The sequence below is a fragment of the Ambystoma mexicanum genome, chromosome 8, assembly GCF_040938575.1.
Source record: "Ambystoma mexicanum isolate Mex_15411 chromosome 8, UKY_AmexF1_1, whole genome shotgun sequence".
NCBI lineage: Eukaryota > Metazoa > Chordata > Amphibia > Caudata > Ambystomatidae > Ambystoma > Ambystoma mexicanum.
In genome coordinates this window covers 1693689046-1693716092 of record NC_090929.1, presented here as the reverse complement: position 1 = coordinate 1693716092, position 27047 = coordinate 1693689046, and the positions used below count along the sequence as shown (strand labels likewise).

Here is a 27047-nt window from a genome sequence, read left to right as displayed (position 1 = left end):
TGGAAGCAAAGGCCCTAAAACATCAAAGCCAAGGGGACGTGCATTGTGACAACTTCCTGCCCCCAACAGCGAGTCCATACATTACGCGCTGAGGCACGTACAGGCGCCTGCCCGAGATGCAAAAGAGAAGATAGAGACCATGTCCCTGGTGCAAGCGAGACCCTGGCTGAAATCACGTGGAGAAGAGTTGATCTGCAATATACAACACTGCAGTTGCACAGAAGCTGTCAAGAGCGAGGTTTACTGAGCCAGACTCATCAGACCACACCCGCTACAAGGCACAGGGCCCAGCTGACCAGAGCGGAGGAGGAGAGGACATCACGAACGACAACCCAGCAGTGAGGGCCCCACGCTGTGTAAAGGCCCCCGCAACATAAAGAGACGAGGGGCTGCATATTGCGATACCTCCCCACCCTCATCAGCAAGCACAGCGTCCAGATAGTAGCGGCAAGAGCTCTTAGACCATGTGGCACTGCAGCAGTGACTCCACCAGGGAGAGAGACACAGGTCCAACCAAGAGAAAGCTGTCCATGAGCAGTGGCACTAGACCAACCCCTGAGAGCGGACATTGCCAAGTGCGCAGCCCCCAACCCACAGTGTTAGGGCAGTAACCCCACTGAAGACGAATAGCATGGGAGGGCTGTGCCACACCCATCACAGCAAAGGGACTGAAAAGCAGACCGGCAAGTGACAATGCTGGGGGGCACATCAGGGAAGGGACCGGAAGGAAGAATGCTCACGGAGATGGACATGTCCCGTTTCTCCACCAGCGAAGACTCTGTTCATATATTGGCGGAAATCAAATCCCTGAGAGGGGACATACAAGCCGCCCTGGCTCACCTTACAGGCAGGGTTACTACCTTTGAAAGTAAGGTAGAAGGCCTGGAGACCACCAAACTTAATGTGAACCTCGTAGAAATGCGGCTCAACACTAGGATGACAGAGTTGGAGCTGCACAAAGAAGAGGTTACACTAAAGATGGAAGACCTGGAAAACAGCGAGAGAAGAAATAATATTCGCATGCTGGGTCTGAGGGAACCGCCTGGCGAAACCCTGAGACAGATTGGTGAAAAGTTACAGGCCGTCTTCAACCTACTCTTCGATGCGGAAGGATGCAAAGTGGTGGAATTGGAAAGGGCGCACAGAGGAAGCAGACCATATGGGGAGGGCCCGAGATCCATCATGGCCAAGTTCATACGACACAGGGATAAGGCAGAAATCCTGGCCCAGGCTTGTGAACGGAGGGAAGTGGACTTCAATGGATCAAAGATTGTGATACATCAGGATATTTGAAACCTTACAGTCTCGAGGAGAAGAGACTGCAGACCACTCACACAATGGCTACTGGAGAAGGGGATAAGGTACAGGTGAGGGTATCCGTTCTCACTGCAATTCGAGGTAGACACGATGGACTACTGCATCACCTCAGCGGACGAAGCAGAACAAGAACTCAGTCATCTAACAGCAGATGCCGAGGGAGCACTGGACCCAATGGACATCCAAGCCACAAAAAAAGGGACAGCAGCCACGAGCACCGGGCCCACAGAGAAGACGGAAGGGGCAGATAGGATGGAAATACATGCGCTTAAACGGCCTGTCCCCACACAAAATAACCTGAGCATCGGGGCAGTATGGGCAAATATAGCCTTAGGATAATCCGCCCCCACTGGGGGCGTCAAACACAACGTACTGACAGTCTGGTAAGGTACTGGACTATAGAGAGCGTCTTGTTAACCTTCACAGAGTTCTGCAGGTTTTTGTTCATGGGAATGTTAAAGTTTGTTTCATTTAAGGGTGCAATTTCAAAGGTAGCTACTATGGTTTCGCGGTGTCACTTTCTTCATGAATGGTACTGCATGAAGCAGTGGGAGGCAGGCAGAGGTGAAAGAGTGATGATGGAAGTGGTAGACAGGGAAACAAATTAGACTAGATGAGGGCACTAGGAGTCTGATCGTTGGCACCCTGAATGTGAAAGGCATGAACTCACCCACGAAAAGTTCCCTGGTAGCGAGGGAGTTTCATGAAGCTGCTCTGGATGTGCTGTTCCTATAAGAAACGAGGCAAGTAAGGGAAGTGGAGCGGAAGCTTAGAGGCCTAGGTGTGGGACAGATGTACTGCACTTCTGGAGCAGTAAAGAAGGGTAGGGTGGGGATTATAACCCACAAGCAATGCAGGCTGTAAGACCTGAAAGTCACTGAGTTGTTGGATGGGCGGCTAGTCATAGTGCAAGGTGCCTTGGAGGGAGCGTGGATAGTGCTGATGTCTCTATACGGCCCCAATCAATGCCATGCAGGGTTTATTCACAGCGCAATGGACCACATACAAGTTGTGCTGGCTGAAGCATGCATCTTTGGGGGGACTTTAACTCCTGGGCGGATGAAATGTTAGATGGGAAATCCAATAGAAGCGGGGATGGCCACACAGAGGAGCTGAGACGGGGACACCTGAGGTGCGCCATAGATGCAAGGGGCTTGCTAGATGTGTGGGGATTGAAGCACCCAGGAAAACAGGGCTATACCTTCTTTTCCCCCTGCATTCAACGCATACAAGGATAGATTTCCTGTCACTAAATAGGGACCAGGGAGATAGACTGTTAGACTGTGAAATAAGAACGGTGGGATGGACAGACACAACATGGTTTGTATGACACTAGACATAGAGGGAATACATAGGGCAGATAATAGCTGGAGGTGCAATGCCCTTCTTTGGAAGGATCCAGTGTTTGCAGAGCAGTCGTCAGGAGACATAGTTGAGTATTTTAAGATTAATGACACAGGGGAAACAGACATAAAGATAGTATGGGATGCAGGAAAGGCCACATGGAGAGGTCTCTTAATCAGGGAAGGGGAGCAGAAAAAAAGGGAAAGGAAACTCCGAGAGGGCAAGCTCTGCCACTCGATAATGGAGGGGGAGGCGAGGATGCACACGGACGGAGGGGACCGAGATGGGAGATTGGAAGGCATGCAGGAAAAGAGAGCACAATTGAAAGAGCTAACACTGGGCAAAACCCTGTGCAAACTTAAATACCGTAAAAAAAAATACTATGAAAAAGGTGACAAGGCAGACACTCTTCTGGCAGAACCACTCCGGGCTCAGAGGGCAGAAAGATGGGTTACAACTCTGGACAAGACAGAAAGGGCCCCCAGAACCGTGCCAGTGGATATATCAGAGGTCTTTGTGACATTTTATGAGGGACTATCCAAGTCAGAATCTCCAGATGCAGCTGGAGGGACAGAGGTATACCTTGAGGGTATAGACATGATGCATCTCACAGATGCTGATACAGAGCACTTAGAGACTTAAACGCGATCTCCCGCCTCCCAGGTGGCAAGGCTCCAGGAGAAGATGGCTATACCAAAGGTTCTCAGGGTGACACAGAGCAACACAGGTTCTATCCCCGAGTCCGCGTTTAGAAACCTCTGGTTATTAAGCGCGTTATAAATAACCTATCATATCATATCATATATAATATCATATCATACAACAATATACTTGAGACAGGCGCCACCCACGCATCCTTCAGCAAAGCACTGATAACTGTGATACCCAAGGAAGAAAGAGACTCAACGCACTGCTCCTCATATCGCCGTATCTCCATGCTAAATGTTGACGAGAAGATCCTCACACGCATCCTAGCCACCCGACTAGAGGCGAAAATGCCACAACTGGTGAACTCAGACCAAGTTTGGTTCATAGCCGGCAGACAGGGCACTGATGGGATAAGAAAAGCACTAAATCTCATGCAGCACTTATCTGGTGAGCCAGGGGACTATGCACTCATGAGCCTTGACGCCGAAAAGGCGTTCAACCGAGTAGAGTGGGGGGTTCTGTTCCCTGTACTGAGGAAGGTGGGCTTTGGTAAAAGGATAATGAGGGCTATAGGGGCAATGTAAGTGGAACTTACAGCGCAGGTGGTGGTGAATGGGAAAAGGTCCAGGTTCATAAGGCTAGAGATGGGCACTAGACAAGGTTGCCCACTGTCCCTCCTACTATTTGCGCTCGTGATGGAACCTCTTGGCACAAAGATACGCCAAGAAGAGCAGATAGCGGGCATAAGAGAAGGAAGGGTTGAACATAAGATAAGCATGTATGCAGATGATATATTGCTCCGTATCTAGAAGGTGGCCAACTCAGCCCGGAGGGTACTCCAGACTATAGAGGAGTACGGACAGGTGTTAGGATTCAAAGTAAATGTGGGCAAGTCGACCCTGTTCCCAATAGGCAAGGAGAGGCGTGGGTGCAAAGAGGAGTGGAAAGATCCAGGGATGCCGGTAGAGGAAAGCAACATAAAATACTTGGGAATATGGATAACTAGGGACTTGGCTAAACTGTATGAGGCGAACTTCCCCCCCTGCTACGGGTACTGTTTAGGGACCTGGAGGCTTGGTCGCGGCTCACCCTTTCGTGGTTGGGAAGAAGGAACACAATAAAAATGACATTGCTTCCTTGTTTGTTATATCTATATCAAGTGCTGCCCATCGAGATGCCGACTCCCACTTTGCAGAATTTAACAGGGGATTAACAAATTTATATGGCAAGGGCAAAAGCGAAGGGTCTCGTACAAAGTGCTTAAGCAGCCAAAGGAGCGGGGTGGAGTAGGACTATCTGACATGCGTATATATTACAAAGCAGCACAATTTAGAGTGCTGATCCCCCACCTTAGGCTAGATCACGGAAAACAATGGGTCCAGATTGAAAACTACCTCTGGAGACCGACCATTATGGGAGAATGGCTTTGGGCCCTGCCCCAAACGGTTCCAAAGGTAGTGAGAGGACACCATATAATGGGCCCTTTAATCAAAGGGGAGATGAAGGGAGTTACGACCTGTGGGGAAATGCAGAGATTTTGGAAGGAGGTCCTGGGATGGATAAAGGCCCTAGACAGAGTCGAAAGAGACCTGGAACCCATGTTGGTACTGTTTGGGATGGAAAGTGTGGACATGGTGCACTTCTTGCTGTTGGCCGCGAGGGCATGTGTGGCAGCTGGGTGGAAAAGGGAGGCCCTGCCAGGCAAGAGGCAATGGGCCATGAAGGCTCAAGATATCTATGTGATGGAGAATCTGACGGGCAACTTCAGGACCTAACTTCATCGAGGGAGCTTGAATGGTCGGTATTCCTAGGTAGATATGGTCCATGAATGAAACTGCAGGCAGACTAAGCAGGAAATTAAAGTATGCAGAGTACCCTGGCCAAATGTACATGGAAGAGCGTCTATCCCTAATAGACAATGAATGGATGGAACAAGAATAAAAACCAGTTGACCTCCGTTCCAGACTCCGGAAATGCACGAATGGAAAGGAAAGGACTGCCTCTCATTGCAGGGAGTTGATATAAGGTCAATAGAAGAGAACACACCGGACTCATGTGATACATTGGTTAGCCACCCTGGGGAAAGAGGGCCAGCGGGTGGAGGGAGTTCACGTTGATTTGTGTTTTAAATTCCTAAAAACTGAGTGGCTGTAGCATTCAGTGTAAAACCATTGTGAAATAGTAATTTGGAAATGTCACAGCTACTAGTAAAAACTGAATTTAAAAAAAAAGGCTTCCTTAGTTCCAACCGTTTTATGTAATTATAGGCCTGTGTCAAGCCTACCATTTTCCAGGAACATATTGGAGGTGTCTATTTCTTTACACCTGCAGTCTGGCAGGGAGAGACAACATTTTCTGTGCTCCTATCAATCTGGAGACCCAGTGCTGAGTCTTCCATGTGCCCCCTCATGTTGCCTTGTGCTCAAGGAATTCTTGCTGTGGTGGACCATGAGGCACTCCTTGCAATTCTAGCTGCATGAGTGGACTTGTGAGAACATGTTTTCAATGGGTTTAGGTCCTTCCTGTGGGCTACATTGACCCACTCAGCAGAATTCCCATCGTAACCAAGCTGCGCTTTGGCAGTCAACAGCAAAATAGCTGCGCTGGCTCCTTGGAGCAGCATTGCATCAAAACTGTGTTTTGCAGCAACAAAAGGATGGCTGCACCTTCTTGCCAAACACCTCTTGGGCAGGATGGAACAAGGGGGCACACTGAGAAAGCCTGCCAGTGTGTTTCTTACATGCACCCAAGAAATGAAAATGGAAAAGCAGCACTGCTTCGCTGCTAGCACAACCTTTCCCGTGAAAAAGGCGAAATATTTTACATTTAAAATGATGCCGCTTTGACGCTATTTCCATGTGTTCATCATCACACTACTTTTATCAGTGATACCCTGCCATGCTCATCCAAATTTACTTTGTGCTCCATCAGAAGAGAGCAGTATCCCTGAATGACAGGTGGAGGTTCAGAACTGGGAAATCAAAAGAAGCTTTACTTTCAGCCATGCGGGAAAACGCTTTACTTTTGGGCTACAAAATGTCAAAAATCAATGCTTCAAAGAGGCCCTGGCTCTCTGGGCCTATGTCAATTTCAGTGGATCGGTGTTTTAAACAAATTGCTATATAAAAGAAACTGACTATAACTGCAGAACAATGTGGGAAATTCAGATGGGACCTTTTGAAAGGAACATGCCAGCAGGCCTCACACCGTGTTTAAATGTACTTTTGCAACTAAGAAAAATACCAGTTTTAAAAGTGTATGCTGGATAAGGCTCTGTCCTGGCCTAGCAATGTAAAGGGGTTTGTGCTAGGAAACACATATGGGATGTTTTATTCAACAGGCTTGTTGCTGATGCAAAACAAAATAAAATAAGAAATAAAGACAAAGGCTGCCTTCTGAAAACTAGCCAAAGAGGTTTTCTGCCATGGCTTAAGGGACAGTTGGCTGACCACAGGAGTGGCCTAACCCCTGAAAGAAGGAGCCACATTAGATTCTAGGACACATGAGTGGTAATTGCTACCTTGGAAAACTTTGAATGAACCAAAAGCACTAAACAGCCCCAGCTCATCAGACTTTTGTCTGGGCTGAGGCCTCTTACAATAGAGATTCTGGGACACGGACATGTGAAATAGGAAATCATACGTCCCTGCAACTTCTACTGGGAGCTTCAAAGCCAACTCAAGAGCAGCCTTGTAAGATATGCCCGTATATGGTGAACAATGCTGACCATTTGCCTCAAAAAACGATTTGATGAATAACATTTTTAAGACTTTTATCTCTGCAACAGGACTTTGCAGGAATGTAAAAAGTTAACAGTTTAAAAGTAGTTTTTGTGGTTTTTAAACAAGACGAGGTGGCCTTCACTGCCATATCGGGATCAGAAATTGAAGAGAAGTGGATATTCTGAGGAAAGTGTACATGATGCCACTCCGAAATTCAATACTTCCATGCCTTATGATAATCTATACCCATGTATAGTTATAGAATTTTAGGTCGATTATTTATCAGTGTAAATTGCGAAAAACTATTAGATGGACGAAGCAAAGTCCAACAAACCTGACAATTGGACTGCCATGCTCTACATAAAATATGTAATCTGCCTATGTAATTTGTTAAGATGCCACAACTGTACAAATGTGCCATTTATGTCAAAACTGGGTTGGGGCAAAATTAACTGTGGGAGGTTCTGGACATAGTAAACCCACCTCATAAAGCTGATGTCATGTCTCTAAAAGTCCAACCAGATGACAGGAAAACGGTAACAATCACCCCTGTCCAATCCAGTTGTTAGAGGCGTGCCTAGCTTAAACCTGCCCCACTATAAAATCCTATGATGTAACCATGCCTTATAAATAAGAGAGCCTGACAGAACTCTGGACACTCTTCTGAATTTTCCAGCGCCTGCGTATCCAGATATTCCACCTTCACTCTGCAAGATTCCAGACCCCACTGCCAGAAAAGGGAAAGTTGGCCCAGGCCTTCCTATCCAGGCAGAACCACCCTTCAGCACTAAAACCCCATAACAAAATCCCACTAACTTCAGGGAGGAAGGGGAAAGGGGAAAGGAGCCCACTTTTGGATTCTCCAGTGCCGCCTGCTTGCCCTGCTTACCCGCTCCATCCAGCTGAGGCATTGCTGTGCCGTGACCAGACCTTTGCCCAGCTGTCTTTTGCCAGGAGAGCGTGCTATCATATGACCAGAACCTTTCGAGTACATAATTCGATTGCCTGTCCCAAATTCCAAATTCCAGCATTGATTGTGAGTATTTCCCCATCCTATAACAACACATAGCATACCCCATCTTGACCCCTTTGTCTTTGCCCTATTTTCTAAGTAATCCTATCATACCCTGATCACTTGTCTAAACTGTTCTAATTCTCTGTGCACCCTGTCCTTGTTTTCCTAGTGTTAGCAACATTCTTTCATTCACCCCATCTTGTAACTCATTAGCAATATTTTGATTAAATAAATACATTTTCCCTAAAGAAAAGGGGGACACTCTGTGAAGGGTTACAACTGCAGCGTTCACGGGTGGCGTTCCTCTTTTCTAGTAATCTCATGTAAGTAAAACTTTTCCTTTCCTTCCAAACCGATTTTCATTTTTAACTGCTTTATTTTCCTAAAATTGAACCTCATTCCACCTTGAAAATCTCATTCAATTCTTCAGCTATAGCCATCCGTTCACTTCTATATTGTCCCTGTGATGTGCCTCTATCCCCCAGCCCAAAAACTTTTCCATGTGTGATTTGACTGCACTGGGTTTTCAATTTCAACCTGCTTTGTGAACTGTATGCCTTTGGTGATACCTAAAATTATAGTTGCTAGTGATATGACATTCCTGAGACTGTGATAAAACATATGTACATCCTTATTTAATTACACATATAATTAATTATTTGTTCAAATCCAAATATCATTTTAGGTCATTATTTTGTGAGGGAAGGTCGGATTTTGATTCTGTTGCTGCCACATATCCTTGACTGCTTGCTGCTTCTCTCTATCGACTCAGAATTAGATTAATTTCGGGTTGAGGGAACGTTGCCGGGGGAAATCATAACTCTGGTGCTATCTATCCTAATTGAAAAAGTGCTCCTATTCATTTGTGCTTTTGATATGTTCTTGTAGAAGGTTACTGAAAAGAACGGTACTAAGGCCTTCTTGGTATAGGCAGGCAGGCTTTATTCCAGTTTAGATAAGCACAGAAAAGATCCCAGACCTCCTCTCACTGCCACTACAGCCAACTGTCTCTCTTCAACTACAAACATTCCCATATGGAACCCCTTCGCCCCCGCCACCGGCGTGCCTCCAGGCTGCCGCCCTGAAACTCCAGCGAGCCTCTAGACCGACCTTGAAGCCAAATACGTCATCACACAGTTGAGCGAACAAACAATGGAAGCACAACATCACTACCACTCACACAAAACCTAGTAAGAGACTTGGCAAACAGCACAAACTACCAGACCAAGCTGTGAAAATCCACCAAACAAATTAAGAACGCTGGCCAGTCATTCTCAATACCATCAACAAACACTGGTAATCAACACTCCCCAATCAGCCCAGATTATAACCTCTCACAAGTCTGTACATCGAACCCATTACTAAAACAGGGTCCAAAATCAACACTACAAACAACATGAAAACCATGTCTCGTCACCTTAGAACTCCATCGCACACCTTCCCAATGGGTCTATACCGGGCGTCCCCATCCATACACCCCATTGTTATCTCGAGAAAACATCCTGTCCCCAGTGACAAGTAGAACACCATATACACAAGCGTAGGCGCCACCTCCCCAAAAACCTCCTACAACCACAGAAGCTTCTATGAAGAACACTCAATGATTTCTGCCCTTGAGGGAAGAGACCATAGGTGTTCTTGACACCAATCACACATCAAAGACACAGCTTTTCATCACTGTTTAAGCCTGAAGCACGGAGTCCCTAACCAACCTTATCAATCCTTGACATATTCCACACTTGACCACTTTGCAACCTAACAGAACCCTTGAGCACTTGAGACACTCACACAGGTTCTGAATATAGCAGATCCCCTTTTTTTGATATTACTCCTTTCTTCACTCGCACCATATCACCAACCTCCACAACACTTCCTTTTCTCAGAAACCTCTCATTCACCTTCCTCATCCACCGCTCCTTACGTACATCCATCCTCTTCCGTATCTCCTCCACTACACCATTGGTTTCCTTGGCCCTTCCCAACCATGCTGGAGACACCAATGTGTTGGCTTTCCTACCTCTCATGAGTTCAAAAGCACTAACCCTCACCTCCGCATGGGGAGCCATATGTAGGGCATACAGCTGTTCCTTTATCGCCACTTTTTTATCACTACCACACACACCAGCCAACTGCACTGCATCCATAATGCTACGATTCACCCTTTCATCCATGCCATTGCTTTGGAACTGATACAAAGCAGTACGCTTATGCTTCACACCACACCTCTCCAGGTATTCTTTAAACAACCCTCCCATGAATTGCGTTCCATTATCGGTCAGTATTGCTCTCGGCCTACCCTCCCTTTCAAATATGCCTTGGAGAAACTCCACCAATCATTGAGATGCCACTTTGAATTCGGTCCATCGAGAAAAGGTATCAACTACCTCAACCACAAACCTCCCGCGGCCACTCCCCAAATCCATAGGGCCGATGATATCCATAGCGAGATCCTGCCACACATCTCCCTGCACCTCCACTTTGTTCATAGGCTGTAGCTTTGCATAAACATTTTTACTCGACCTATCACATCTCCACATGATCTGATCACCCAAACCGCGGCCACCAATAGTCTCCCTTGATAACTTTCTTGGTTTTATAAATCCCGATATGGCCTTGGCGACCAATCTCAATATGTTTCCTACGCAGTTTATCTGGAACCACAAGGCGGTCCCAACGATACAATAGTCTGCCCTTCACGCTCAACTCCGACCTCACGTCCCACAACTCCCTCCCTTCAGCACTCAAAAATCGCTTCTCTGGCCACCCACACTGTACAAATCCCAAAATACATTTCCACATATCATCGATCTCCAGCGCTCTCACCCACTCCTCCTTGGTTATCACCCCTTCACAAGTGACATATACCATGTCTGTGACGACCTCTCACAGTGATTCGAAAACACTGTCATCATCGCCTTCTCGCAACCTCGAAACGTGATCCGCCCGCACATTCTCTTTCCCAGGAATCACTTCAATATTAAATTTGTGACACTGCAATCTCGCCATCCATCAGGCAACCCTCCTCGAACCCTTATCCAAACCTTTACTCTTGAAAATGGCCTTAAGCGGTTTATGATCAGTCCGTAGCACAAACTCAGAACCCCACAAAAATTCTTACATTTGTCAATGCCCCAATGGCAAGCCAATGCCTCCTTTTTGAGAACAGAATAGTTCTGCTCAGCACCTCTTAACATTCTGGACGCATGCGTCACCACCTCTTCATTCCAGTCGGCACCAATTCCCAGCTTTATACTCAGCCCTCTCTGTTCTCTCCAACCCAAAAGTGTCTCACCATTTTTTGTGACATATACTTTCCTATGGGTTTCCCTAACCTTAAATTCAAAGTTGACTACACAGCACCCAATCACATCTATCTTCCCACAATTATACCCTCCTGGCCTTTTGTCGGATGGCAAGAGATCCTCAACCTTCCCACCCACAACGTTTTCATACACTTCCCTTGACATGAGTGTTATTTTGGATCCAGAGTCGGCCATCATCCCTACCATCTGTCCATTCACACGAATCCATGCAAAGGGATTCTCACAGTCATCCTCCTCCTCACACTTCACCATGTTGCCGGTGACCACTTGTTTTCCTCCCCAACATACATCACTTTTCTGTTATCACCTATGGAATAATGTTTACAGCAGTGGTCAAAATGCACCCATCTCTTGCACCTTCCACATAGGGTTTTCCTCCCTGGACGAATGGGCGAGTTTGAGAAATGCCTAGGGCTGGCACAGCGAAAACATAAGCAGCCTTCCCTTTTTGGCCCTTTTGCATTCATCTGCCTCTCAGCACCGGCATCACTCCCCCCTCCCACCTTGTCTCTCGTTTTCTTCCGTATTGTTCTTACGGAAATCCTTCCTTTGATCCCCTACCCTCAGTACTTCACTAACAGGAGCTCTCGTCTCCTTAATGGATAACCTCACCACACATTGTAGAGTGTGTTCAACTCACTTTGCCATATTAATAACCTCTTGAGATTGGGTTCATCTTTGAGCCAAATCTCTTCACGTATTTTGTCATTCGAGCAATGCAGCATGAATTGATCTCGAATATGCTCATCGAGTTTTGCCCCAAACTAGCAATTAAGAGATAGATGCCTCAAAGCAGTGACATATTCCTCAAGACTTTCCCCTTCATGTTGCACTCTCAAGCCAAAATGATATCGCTCTAGGACAGTACTGATACAGGTTTCAAAATGCCTATCCAATTTCATCAAGGCTACATCGAAGTCACTTGCATTCCCCTCCACATCCAGTTCTCCAATGTCTGGTAGTGTGTCAAAAATCCTTTGACCTTTATAACCTACGAAATGCATTAACATTGAAAGCTTGCACTCAGATGAAATGCTGTTTCCACAGGTTGCCTTCATGTAATGCAAAAATCCCTTTTTCCATGGTCCCCACTTAATCTTAGGTTGACCAGGTGTAGGCATGAACATCTGGGGACCTGGTACACCAGCCATTGCCATGGTGTCAGACTTAAGAACCTCTGCACAATGATATATGTGAAATACCAATGACAGCCAGTTGTACCGGTACACACATGCACAGTTTTGAGTCTAAAGGTGGTTTAACGTATTCCCAGAACCTCAAAAGAAATAATACATAAACATGCACTATGTCACCACAGAAGATAGTACTTGAGAGAACACAGCAAAGGTATGAGTATCCGGGTGATCAGATCCTCAGGTGCGCGTGATGCAGTGTCTCAACTCTAGCGAGAAATCCTCACACGCAAAATCCCCTTCCCTAAACGGGCCCTGGGCGTGCAACAGTACACAGTAATTATGAAATCCTCATAAGCTTCCGGAAAGTCAACCAGTGGCGATGCACGTCCTTGCGCGTCAAGCAAACGCTGTCTGCTGGTCGCTGATTGGATGAGGAGTTCTGTCAATAGAGGCGTGTCACAGGGCCACGCCTACGCAATGCGCACGACAGAAGCCGAACGTACGGGTGAGTGAGCGACTACTTATTCAAAAGTAAATGTCCGCGAACCCACTGTGGCACCATAGTACACGCTTGCTCTTGCTCCCGCGACACCCACGGTTTGCAAAGGCTTGCTCCACTTTGAAGCCATCCCATCCTCGTCGCCACTGTTGGGGGTGTATCATCGCCACCTCCACGATGCCCGCGAGCCCACCACCCCCGCAAAGACTCAGGCAGCAGTCGTCCGTTGGGTTCGGGCTCCCTGGTCGCACTGTCGCAGCAGGGCACGCCCCGTTTATTTATACGGCACGCGGCAGAGTGCAACGTCACTCCGCCACGTGCTACATCCCTTAAAGAGACAGCACCATACTGGGGAACAAATATCACCTCACCGTAGTCCACAGCAGCCTCAGCTCTCCAAGTAGATTGTGGGCGGGCACTCCTCCTCCGCTCCGCACAGGAGCAGACAAATAATGCAACCTCTGAGGGCGTACGGACGCCCTCCGTACGTGAATGATAACAGTGTTGTCCCTTCGCACCAGAAATCCACAGACAAAGTGCTGGGGACCACGCCACTGAATCCTCCTGCTGGGCTGTCCCGGGTTGAGGGGGTCTGTGGGTACCTCGTCGCCAATGAAAAGAACGGTACTGAGGCCTTCTTGGTATAAGCAGGCAGGCTTTATTCCAGTTTAGATCAGCACAGAAAAGACCCCTGACCTCCTCTCACTGCCACTACAGCCAACTGTCTCTCTTCAACTACAAACATTCCCATATGGAATCCCTTGGCAAGATTCCTCTTCAATCTTCCACAGCATTGCTCCACTCTGCCCGTGGAGCTCTACACAACAGTTACCCAAGTGTATTTCAGTGGTTTGTTTTCATTGTAATTATCACCCCATTGGCAATTACTGCCCAATATAAAAATTGTGTGATTTTCTTTGAAATTAAAATAAATAAATATTGTGTTAGCACCCACCGGCCTGGTGACCCAGGGTATTTGTAAAAGGGGGTGTGAGACGGGACGTGTATCGACTCAATTCAAATTAATTGAAATAAAAGAAAAAGCATAGGGCGAAAGTTCTGGTCCGGTGTGTGACGCCCGGTTGAAATCCTTAACACCCCTATCTGGAGGATTGAATGCTGTGCATACGAGATCTTCCTCGCTCTCCTCCCCTCTCCTCTCACGTCCATTCTGTCCCCTATATGTGTTGGTCTATATATGGACCTCCCGGTAGCATCGGGTCGTGTGAGCATTTATGATGGTTCATTTTATGGCTGTCCCCAAAAGTGTTTCAAGTCCTCTGAAATCAGCTTTGTATACTGCTCTTTGCTTCATTGTGTGCACTAAGATATGTACTCATGTATCGTTCCACATTACCTCGGTAGCCCTTCGAGCACAGGATTAATTTTAAGTTTGGCTGCATTGCCTTCAAACAGAGCTTCAGTGACCAACATACCTTTCACATGCATTATTTCTATCGGCTGGACCATGTAAGACCAGAAGTAAAACTTTAACAAAGCTGGATATAAGATATATTAGGAAATCTCCCACTTCTAAACGGGCCTCATGTCTGGAGTCCTCTTCCGGTTTCCGTGACTTTAGCCCCTCCCCTTTTTGCTTCTCACAGGGATCTGGAAGTCTTTCTTCTTCCTGAGTCACATGATCTGCATTCCTTATTGTTTTCTTGGCTATCAGGGTTGTGATATGTTATTTTGATGCCATGCTGTTTCTATAACTCTTTCTCTATTTGTTTAAATGTGTAGCAATGTTTGTACAGCGTTCCGTGTGCTTTACTAAACACTAGTAATAAAATAAAATATGAATATCTTAAATAATACACAAACACCATTAAAAGTAAAACGTCTAACGTATTCCACGTGGTGAAAAGCTGGAATTCATACAAATCAAGACTTCCCTCAAAACACAGGCGATTGTGCCACGTTAGCAGTTTTCTCAGTGCAAGCCAAATTCGGCCTCCATAACCTCAAAACAGTATTGAAAACTTTCAAACCCCAAAACATAAAACGTTCTGACGTGCTATATCTATCTACGCTTCAGAAATCGAGATCACAGACGTAGGGATCAGGAACTCAACAGCCGTCCCTCCCGCCTCTCCTTCCTCCCTTTCTTTCCGGTCCGCTTCTTCTTTCTATTTCTTTGGCGAACCACCATCTTCTAAAAAAGCTGAATTAGAGTAGAAACTGTACTTGTCACGCGCCTTCACATTTGCTTGATCATACTCTGAATGGGCCCTCATTACAGTGGAGTAACTTTGCTGAAAATGTTGGGGGGGGGGCAGGGGTGAGCGGGGGGAGGGCAGGTGGTGGCTCTTAGGGATCGTTTCTGCCAAATTGTTTGAACAAACCGAATATGAAAAGCTGGGGATGCAGGGGTGTCCCCCGCTCCCAATGTTAGGTATTTTTGGCTTCAGCGGTTGCAGGGGTAACCCCCGCTGCCTCAGCATTGGTGGCAGAGGACCCAACAAACAAAAGAAGAAAAGGGCACCCTGCAGTGTTTGGTCCGACCCACATTAGATGGATGGATCTGACGCTGCAAGGTACAGGTGAGGCGGCGCATGGAGAAAAGTTAAGTAGGGGGGGTTTGTGGGTGCACTGGCGGTTAGAGGGGACATGGGTTTGGTTTTTTATAACAAGGTAGAAATGTATTTCGCAGCGAAAATGACTACGGTCAATTTCGCCGTGATTTTGTACCTCGGTCAAACAACCTAAATCCCTCAGGGATAACACTAGACTACTACACCACAAGACACTGACGCTCAGTTATAACTGTTATAACTTTCATAAATCTAGTGGCCTATCTTTAAAATTCAAATGGGTCCCCACACATCTTCAGCCGGCCTGCCATGCTCCCAGTGACACAAGATAACATTCACAAAATTAATTCCAATAGAATATACAAACAATGCGTTATTTATCATTCAGTCCCTTTAGAAATGGGAATGTGAGGGAGTGATCTGAAGTGAGAAGGGTGCATGCATAATGTTGCATGCTTTATGAAATAATGTCTATGGCTTTAAAACCCAAGGGGGATTTGTTAGGCTCACATTAATCTGCATGATGCATTGTGACTCTGCATGCAGAATGGTGAGAATAAAACTAAAGCCATACTCCTATTGCTCAACATATTTCTATGACAATGTGTATAGTGTATCGTTAGTTTACTATGAAAGGGTAGTTTATTATGTAATGCGGTTTGCTTGCAAGGTATTGCTATAAATAATTATTTAAGCATAGGAAATGTAAAGAAAAACCTTAATGAATGTCTATATCAACGAAATCTGGAAAGATGTGCGCGGTCGCTTAAATTGTCCACATCCCAGTTCCACCATTTAACCAAGTGTGTGATCCTGAGCAAATTATTTAATCACATTGTGCCTTATCTGCAGCACTGCAAGTGACTCTGATTCACTTCAAAGCTTATGTTAATGTATCATGGTATTATAATGAAAAAGCCTAATGACTATAGAGTTGCTCCACATATAACAATGGTGCAATTTAGGTATTTTGCACCACAAAGTTATTTGTCACTTGGCTTCTTTATGGCAACTTATTCTAAAGTCACTTCCATGGTGCCTCCAAGTATGAAAGACTGATTATACGCCTTACAATGTCCTTTTCTATTAAGTCACCTCTGTTGGTGCAATCCATGTAATAATTAGGAAGTTTGTATGTATTTTGCCTCAGAGGGCTTCCTTAGACAGAGCTCTAATAGGTGAGTCTCCTGCATCTGGAATGATACTGCAGTTTTTTTTGGTGTGTGTCAAAATGCCATCTTCCACTAATGTTACCAAAAAAGTAGATTGGGGGTAGGCATTTGGGGGTGCCAATGAGACCATGTGGAATTCCACCCACTGCATTTCGTTGCTCCCCCCACACTCTTACAATGCTGGATACTCCCCTGCTTAGTTTGGTAAGTGAAGCAGTTTTTGGTGGCCTGTAACCTGAACCATGACACCCATTTACTCATTTGCACCAAACGTCCTGAAAGTGTCTGCAAAACTCGAAATACTTTTTACCAGTTTGGTGAAGATTATTTTTGGAGGCAGGGGAAAATGTTATACAGGGCTCCTAAAAGTGTGTTTTTGCCAAAATCCCCTATGGTTCCTTCTGTGCATTTAGAGCAAAAACTGCTCACCATGTTTGGAAGGCATATAGCACTCAAATTCATTTCACAGAATTTGCAGAGTACGACAGTTTTGGGTCACGGGTTTTCTCAGCTCGACTCTTTCCACTCTACTTGCGGAGGATGTACCTTCCACCAACTTCATTTTGAAATTAGGAGGCTGGTGCTTTAGTAGCATCTGAAAAGTGGCAAGACGTATTTTAGAGGCGTTGCAGAGCTGTCGCTTGCCACACAGAATGCACCATTTGTTATTGTTAGTGTGTTCATACCTGGGGCCTTAATGTGTACTGTGAGCTCTGCTTACATTGTCCAAATGTGACACTCGCCCTCACTAGGATCAGCCCGCAGCCCAGCCCCCCAACAAACATACACATACACAATAAAAAGAAATTAAAAAAAATAAAAGTATCTCTGCTCTGCTTTGAAATGCCGCCCGGGCCATGGCTCATGTTACACCGACCTAACCTCTGTGCACTCACGAACCTCCAGACAGAAACCAGCAAGCTGAAGGAGCTTCCTAGTTCCTGTCTGTGTGTCACACAAACAGAAAGCCGGAAAGCGATTCTCTGCACCGCGGCCCCTGGCAGTGCTACTGCTAGCGTGGCAGCACAGGTGCCGGGCCCTGCAACACCCAGTTCAGCACCCTGGCTGCTGACTTTGAGTCAGGCCAGCCAGGGTGAGGGACTGAGCCATGCAGGGCATCTCGGCCCTGAATGCGTTCCAGCGTGGCTGCCAGGCATCTCTGCATTATGTAATAGACAGCGCAAGCCTTGCTGAGCACCCCAGCTGGGCTTGCGCTGTCCAATTACATAATTGATGTTTGCATCCCCCCTGTCCTCCCTCCAAAAGATGGAGGGGACAAAAGGGCATGCCACAGAAGTTGGGGGGGAGGAAACCCCCTGTCTCCCCCCATTACGAGTATGGCAGTGTGGGAACAATGTGGTAACGTGGTTTGTAATTCCATTACGGACACATTAATGCTGCATCGAGGTAAGAGCAGGAGGAAACTCTGCCAATTTACCACCAAAAAAATTGCATAATCAGTGGAAGTACTGCAGGCGGTAATTCTGTCGAATACCGCATGTAGTCCTATGGACTCCAATCAATGGGGAGCTAACACCGCCGACCACCATTTGCAATTCGGCAGTAACTCTGACGGACCAAGTGGCAGTAACGGTAAATCTGATCAGTGATATATCAGCAGACTTACTGCCAAAATACCACCAAACTCATAATGAGGCCCACAGGCTAGTTTTTAACACCATGTTTCTTTGTTGCCATTGCAATGCCATTTAAACAGCCTCAGGGCACTGACAAAATATGCTAAAAACAACAAATAGCTATTAAATCAGCAAAGAAGCAATAAATATAACACAATCACATAATTCAATATAGTAAAATAACAAACAGGCAAGAATCAGTATCAATATCACAACTATGTTATTACGTACAATGCAATAACAATTAATCTTTAAGTTTATTTGCTAAGAATCCATGATCAGTTATAGCCCTTAGGGATTTTGGGAGGGCATTCCACAGTGAAATCTGTCGACAAGAGCTAAGGCTTTGTCCCAGTGGGTAATGTTCAAGCAATTGCCAAATAAACCACTAAATTAGTCTGCTTGCAAGTGGTCAAACCAAATGTCATGCTCCAAATAGTTACATGTGATTTTAACGAATCACAAATCAACGAATGAATTTTTAACAAACCAGAAACACCTAACAAAATAACACCTTTTTTTGTGTTTTTTTTTGTGTGAATGTATACTTTGCCCCCCCCAAACTACTATTCCCATTTCCAACTACATATATATAGTTTTTAAAAATTTGTTATTTTTTTTTCAGTGTTTTGGGTTCGTAAAAAATTCCATTTGGTGTTTTGTATTAGTTAAAATCACTGCATACCGCTCCAAATGGGGTTCACCACTTTGGCCTCAATCGGATAGTTAACTGAAAGCCAAACCACGCTCTCAGAAATATGTTCAAACTTGAGAAGACCAAAAAGCAAACGGCTAGCTCTGTTTTGGATAGGCTGGTGTTTGGCTGAAGATACTTTTGACTAGTTAAGGCAACCTGCAGACTAGTATCAGATTTGTGAAAGGGAACTGCTCGAACAATCCTCGGGAGATGTTCAATGACTAGTTGATGCTCGATAGATTAAAACGATGGAACGCTAAACAACTGCTGGGAACTGGGCATCAAAAGATTGCTCACTACTGAGCATAACCCCCAGATTATGGAGCAATTTAACAGGTGAGGGTTGGGGGAGTGGTCAAGCTTAACTGGCCACGAAAAGGTTAAAGACCCTATTTTGGAAAAGCCCAACTGAAGAATCTCTGATGTAGAAGCATTTAGTCAGAGGCAATTATCTTGCCTCCAAAAATACTTCCTTCAAACAACCTTCCGTAGTTGCGCAATCATTGGCACCACCATGAAGATCAAGCAGAATCTGGGTGTCATCAGCATACATTGGGCACCGTAAACCACATCCCAGGAACATTGTCTTATTCTATTGAGTATAGGTTGAGCAAAATGACCACTGGCCAAGCAAAATTGTTAAAACTGGCCTCCCGATTCACTTTTCCAGGAGACCAATTGTTTTTACAATTTGCCACTTTTTGGCTAATTAAATTTTTACATGAAATTTAGGATTTTTGTCCGAAATGTTTGTGCCTGAAATTTCACCTAATTAAGGTCGGCAAAATGGTTTGCAGAGCCCAATTCTACTGAAATTTAAGACAAAAATAAAAAATGTATCCGACAAACAAAGGTTAGGTCAGAAAATGTCTGAAATTGACAATTTTGGTCCATGGTGGAAATTGACAAAGTAGATGAACTTTGCCCAGAATTCGCTAATTTCTCAGTGGAGCGAATTTTTAGTCATTTCGCACAGTTAACCTTAAGCCCTCTATCTCAGACTGGCCTAACACTGAATAAGTCTTTCTTTGCTCTTAACAGTAATTCTCACTGCCTGTTCTTTGCCCATTTCACTCCTCCTTTGCTTTCAAGTGTCTTTCTGCTTCCCTTTGAAATTGAGCTGTACTTATAATGGAATACATTAGCATTGTCACAGGAATATAAACAATGCCTCTGCAGGTTTTAACTGTAGTCAAACAGCGTGTATAAAAAACCAATATGTGCTGACATTTCTATATGATCTTTACATCATGTTATGTTTAATCCAGAAGAAGATTTTTTCATGAACTGCGTAAACATTGATACACATGAAAGTAACCAGAGATATCAAATACTTAACTGTTTATGTCCTGTGACGTCTTTACGAACTTGCGGGCGGCTAGACCTAGAGATACAAAGAGAAGATAATCGAATGAGTTAAAGAGAAAGATGTCTACATCGAAATTAGGGAACATTCAAAGTCTTTAGATTGTCCCCAGAACACCATGGAGTTCCATTGGTGGTACATGATTTTCCATATGTGTTCCCTTACACTCAAGGTTTCAGTTATCAACAGTTATTTATTTAATTAACATCAATTTTTAAATAAGCGTTCTTTAAAAAGGCAATTCATGTAACAATGTAAACATACTTTAAAATGACTTTTCAGAATCAGAACAAGTTCATGGATAATCTTTGTATATGCTTCTTGCACACTTCCTACACCCTGAGGTGACTTCAATCACAAGTTGTACTTGGTAGAATCTGAGTTTGCAGAAAGGAAATGTTTAAGGATGGAAAAAGGTTAAACAGGTTCGCAGTAAATGTGAGGACAACTACATCTTCCAATGAAGTCTAGACACGCCTTTCCCAGCAGTAACAGTTCAAAACAAGCTACCACCTATGAGGGGACAAACAATATCAAAGTCAATGGCCTACAAGAGTCGTCAGGAAGCCAGAGCAGCCAAAGTCAATTGGAACACAGTCTATAGAGCTGAGGCACTTCTTAGATCAGAAACAGTCTTGCACAAAGTTAGAGAGTTCGGAGAAAATCAATTGTAGGGTCACAATCTGTTAAGCCTGTGAAAAGAGAGTTGGATTCAACTCTAAAAGGTAAGCCACAGCAATTCCCAACTGAGAAAAGCACAGCTTAAAAGACAATGAGGAAAGTACCCCAAGTCTAAACAGTACCTCTGGATTGAAGAAGAGTGGTCCAGCTGGATTCTGTCTTGCCACAGCAGTGCAGACCCTGTGTTCCTGAGCCTCAGTCATAGGGACAAGAGGGAGAATGTCTGGAGGGCTCCTGCGGCGGTAATTAGGAGGTTGTTGGCAGCTACAGGCCCTTTTAGGTTCAGATGCACTTGGCGGTTTCACCGCTTAGCAAACTGGCACCATCGTGGATCATGGATACTGGTTGGGCTCCCTCCACTCCTTGAGTCCTGTACTCTGGTGAGGGGACTCGAGCTCTGGTTGTCCTGCTTCTAGAGGGTCCTTAGAAGACTCCTGGAGCTTCTGACCAGATTTCAGACGTTTCATTCGACTACAGATTACTCGAGGAAGATGGTCCAATGGAGTTAATCTCAGGGTTAGTTGGTCCCACTAACCAAAGGGGAGAAGTGGTCCGTTCCAGAGCTTCTCTGTCAAATTGATAAAGGAGTTTTTTGAACAGCAGCAGGGCTTCACCAGGCAATTCAAAGGTCCAGGTGGATGCAGCAAGCTTCATTCATGGTTTCTTACTCAGGTCTTCCTCCCAGTGGTCGACTCTGCCTCTAGACCCAAAACATTCACCTTTTAAGCAGATTTCTTCCATTCATGCACAGCCTAGGCTGTCAATCACACAGCAGGGTGGCTGTCCTGAAAGGACAGCCAGCCAATCAGGACAGTTTGCATTCAGGCATTCCTAGAGACAAAGGACAGGGGAGTTTCGGGAACCTCCCTCACATCCTGCCCTTCCAGACACACTGGAGCGAGATGGGGGCTTCAGTGCGGAAGCCTGCCAAAGGCAAGACAAACAAAGGGCTTGAATCTGTTTCGACACAGACTAAAAGCCAAGAAAGACCTCACAAACATAAAATGGTGAAAAAAGAAGACAGGGCCATTTTGACAAAATTGTCACCCATGGGTGCTATGCTGCAGCTGAGGGGTCAGCCTGCGGTAGAAAAGCACAATGGTAGAAAAAATTAAACCACCGTCAGTAGCCATTTAAAGTAGTGATGGTAAGATAAAAATGTTACATGAGAATGTAGGAAAAGGGGCTACTAGGTAACCCCCCAAGCACTCCACATAAGATGGGTGTTCGGGACCTAAAAAGAGAAAAGATAAGTCAATTTCACTTTACTATTTTTGGGAACTGTAGTGCACATTCGAAAAGATAATTAAACATTATGAGAAATCTAAAGGATCTCTCTGTGACACTGCATTGAAGGTGCTGTGTGTCACCATACAAAAAGTAGATGCTTATGGAGTTTGTCAGGCTCCAAAAAGAGTAAAAACATTACAAATCAAAATCAGGTCAAAACACATGAGATGGGGAGAAAAAGGTCTCACTCACTCCAGGGTCAACATTAGAAAAGTCCTAAGTCCAACACAAGAGATGGGGGTCTCAAAGGTTGAAGGGAATTAGCACAGAAGAACAAGTTACTTACCATATCTGGTAACGTTCTTTCGATGGGATGTTCCTCCGACGTATTCCACATCTGTGCCAGGTAATGTCCACAGCTGTGCTGCTTCTGAAAAATTTCGGCAGAGGGCGTCCTGCATCGATGGCGTCGATCCGTTGTCCCTCGAGGGCCTCTGTCGAGGGTCGACGTCACCGGATGTTATATATAGGACGCACGGCGCCCGTAGTCTCAGCCTAGTTTTTTCCCAGAATGTGTGGCACCAATCTCCTGACAGTATAACTGCAGAAAGCCTTGCAGAAACGTAAGCTACAATCGCATATGAAATTCAGTAGAGGGGCAGGCTGGGAGGGCGATGTGGAATACGTAGGACGAACATCCCATCGAAAGAACGTTACCAGATATGGTAAGTAACTTGTTCTTCGAGGGGTTTGTGTCCTCCGACGTATTCCAAATCTATGACAGACTCCAAAAGCAGTACCAATTTATGGAGGTGGGAAAAGAATTTACAATTTAGAATTTTAGAATGCCCAATCAAATTGCTGAATAAAGGACTGCCTTAGCAAAGGCTAAATCCTGGCCATGGATGGAGTCCAAGGATTAGTGTCTCACAAAAGTATGGACAGAGGCCCATGTGGCTGCTTTGCAAATATTGCGAATCGGAACATCCCTCTGTAGAGCAGTGGAGGCAGCCACACCCCTAGTAGAGAGAGCCTGTAAGCCTACTTGAGGGTCCTTTCCTGTCAAACAGTAACACTCAGCGATCGTCAAAATTATCCATCTAGACAAGGTCTGTTTGGAAACAGCCTGACCCAAGCGCCTTCCAGCATAACCAACAAAGAGCGGATCATCCACTCTGGCCCGGGACATCCGTGAGAGATAGAAACTCAAAGCTCTTCTAGGATCCAACCTATGGAGCCTCTCCTCTTCCTTATCAGGATGTGGAGGAGGATAAAACTCTGGAAGAATCACCTTCTGGCTTAAATGGAATTCCGACACAACCTTCGGAAGAAAAGAAGGCCGCACCGGCAGGACAACCCTTTCCTTTTGGAACACAGTAAAGGGTGGCTTGGCGGAAAGTGCCTGCAACTCACTCACTCTGCGTGCGGAAGTAACCGCAACTAAAAATACAGTTTTAGAGGACAACAGTCGCAACGGACAAGAATGTAAGGGCTTAAACGGCGCTCCCTTTAGGAACTTTAAAACCAAATTCAAATCCCATCCTGGCACCTGGAAAGGCGACGATGCAAACACATTAATTAGCCCTTTTAGAAACTGAGAAATCAAAGGGATCTTAAAATAAGAACATTCCTCAGATGAGCGCTTAAATATGGACAGCGCCGCCAGGTAACCCTTAATGGTACCCACTTACAGGCCCTTGTGGGCTAACGAAAGCAAAAAAGACAAAACCAAAGGAATGGAACATTGGAAAGGATCCACATTCTGTACCCTGCACCAGTCGCAGAACTTTCTCCAACGCCAATGGTACAGGGATTTTGTTGCGGGCTGCCTGGCTGAAAGAAACACCTCCATCACGTCTTCAGGGAGGTCCCAATACTTATACCTCAACCTTTCAGATACCAAGCATGAAGGCTGAGAGACTTGAACTCTGGATGGAGAACCCGACCCCCCTCACATGAGAGCAGATCGTCTCGGTAGGGAAGACGGCGTGCAGGGCAGATGGACATGTCTAGAAGGTCCGGGAACCACGCTCTCCTGGCCCCTGCCGTAGCAATGAGGATCATTCGGGAACCAAACCTCCGTAACCTCCGCAATACTTGCAGAATGACAGAGACTGGTGGAAACGCGTACAGCAGTGGGAAGGACCACTCTACTACAAACGCGTCCCCTAAGGCTCCTCTTGGAGGAAATTCCTGCAAGCAGAATCTCTCGCACTTCCGGTTGACACAGGTGGTGAAGAGATCCACTTGTGTGGTTCCCCAAAGGGCGAAGATCTCCAAAAGAACTTCCTGAGCCACCTCCCACTCGTGAGAGACCGTGCTCTGCCTGCTCAGAGCGTCCGCCACCGCGTTTTCATCTCCGGCCAGATGAACTGCCGAGATTGAAATTTCCTGATGGATGGACCAGAACCAGAGCTGCATTGCCTCCCTGCACAATGGGAGTGACCCTGCCCCCCCCTTTTTTTGTTGAGGTAGTGCATGGCCACTGTATTGTCCGTCATAATCAGGACATTCTTCCCCTGCACAGACGGCAGAAAAGCCTTCAGGGCTATCCTGATGGCCCTCAGCTCCAACAGATTGATATGGAGTCTGGACTCCGACGGAGACCAGCATCCACTGGCTGTCAACTCGTTGGCATGCGCTCCCCAACCTGTGAGGGAAGCGTCCGTGTTAGGGATAATTCTCATTTATGGCTAATTTCCCTCACCTAGTGAGTCCCTCAGCAGCTTTGCTGGATTTCTGGAGTTTATTTTTTCCACCTGGTAAGAGTGTGAGCCTTTTTCCCACTCTTACATGTGTTTTGCCATGTGTATTTCTACTGTTTGTGTGATCTTGGGCTCTGGAGCTACACCACTCCAACAGCCCCACTTTTTGTGTGTGTTACACAGCACATTCAGTGCAGTGACACGGGGTTGTCTTTGAGACTTCCCACTGACTCCATTTTTCTGGGGCTGACTACTGTCCCTCAGAAACAGGTAAAGTTGCCATTTACTTTATGTAGTCATTTAAATTGCAGACCCAATACACCCCATCTTACATGGAGTATTGTAAGGGTTAGTTCCTATCCCTTTTTGTCTGTGCCTCTCTGAGCTTTATTTTGCTCTCTTAACAATAAGACTTGGCTGGTGGCAGTGGTATCTACCCTAACTTTTCTACCGCAATTATACTATATAAACGTGGTACTGTTTTAGGCTATTATGTTAGCCTCGAACTTAAACCCGCTTGACGAAATACTTCTTATTTTGGCTCCGGTTGGGTTTTATCGCCATTTCTTTTTGTTAAAGTCCTTCTTGTGTTTTACTTTGCGCGGCAAACCAGGTTTGCCTTCTTTGTTCGCAGACCTTTGGTGGGCTTCTGTCCAGAAGCCCTCCTTTGGCATCTAGGGGGTCTAGGTGGGCTGAATGTGAGGGAGGGGTTTAGTCACCCCCTGCACAGGGTCTCCTTGGAGACCCAAGTCGCACTTTGTGTCGATTGGCTGAGGTGGTTGTCCGGGCCGGACAACCCCCCTGCTGAGTGATTGACAGCCAGGCTGTGTGAATGGGGGATTTTGGCATAAAAGGCAGGACTCTTGGGCTGGAAGTCAGAGTCGCCACTGGAACTGCAAAGAACCGAATAGAAGCGGAGAAGAAGACGGCTGCTGCAACTCCCGAGTCCCGGTGAAGCCCTGCTGCAGTCCTGAGCTATCTACCCTTCAACGACAAGAGAAGATCCAGTCCGGAGTCTTCTTCCCTTGAGCTTGGTGGGGATAACCAGCTCATCTTCCAGAGCCAGAGGATCCTCTTCTTGGTCGAAATTGCTGCACACAGCTGTAGTGGTCCAGATAGCCACCTGAAGAGCCTCTCCTGTTTTAAAGGAGCGCACCATTTATTCACCGTTGCTTCGCTGCTGCTGGCTTCATCCCTGGGTAGTGCAGATCGCTCCAGACATCGTCCTTCTTGTCCTCACGACTGATGCTCCAGGAACCGTGAGTCTGCAGGAACTACCAGGAACAACTGCCGTAGCACCAGCTTTTCTTCATACAAATAAGGTACTGTGTCCAGCTTCGAGGAATTGGGGTGAACCCTTTCTCCTCACCCAAGGCTTGCCCTTGTCTTCCTTCCCTCTTATAACTTTTGCTTCCCTTTTGACAATATCTAAGTACTCCTGGCAATCTGGAATCGTGAACTGTTCTAACCTTGTGATCCTCAACAACAGAGCCCTGTCCCACTTGATACTGGCGCAGGCCTATTGACTTTTGTCTACGTTTTAGAAAGTGTCTTTTGATTCTATCTGCCCTGACAAAAGTATTGCCTATGATTTTTATCCCCAATCTTCTTGTGTTAATTCATGTGCTAAGTGTGTTTGACTACGGTAACATTTTTTCTCACGGGTACGCTTTTCTTTCGTAAGACCGAACTGTCATTACTGTCAAAAAGTGATCGTGTAACAACCCCCGGTAATGTCTTTGTTTCAAACACTGGTCTGTCAAATCCAAAGGTACTACCTTGAATTGTTCTACACAAGGGGAATTTTGGTTGTGTGTAGTGTATTTAAAGTGTGGTTTTAATTTAATAGAATTGAAGTGTTTTGTGAACAGATGGTCTAAAAATAAAAGTACTTTTTACTTGTTAACCAGAAACCTTGAGTCAGTGTTTGCTTGAGTCACAGTAATTGTAGTCCTTTGTGTAATCTCTACTACTGCTCATTTGCTCTTGACATAGCTCTGGCTGCTCAGCCACTGCTACCA

At 45.8% G+C, this 27047-nt stretch overlaps 1 protein-coding gene across 2 annotated transcripts in view; it reads right to left on the bottom strand.

Annotated features, from left to right (window-relative positions):
- The window catches only part of LOC138473832 (deleted in malignant brain tumors 1 protein-like), a 238034-nt gene that overhangs the window by 125651 nt on the left and 85336 nt on the right, over positions 1–27047 (bottom strand). For both annotated transcript variants that reach the window (XM_069612217.1, XM_069612218.1), the window contains exon 4: positions 20384–20428. In XM_069612217.1, the coding sequence (XP_069468318.1) occupies positions 20384–20428 (45 nt within the window). The remainder of the gene's footprint in view (positions 1–20383; positions 20429–27047) is intronic.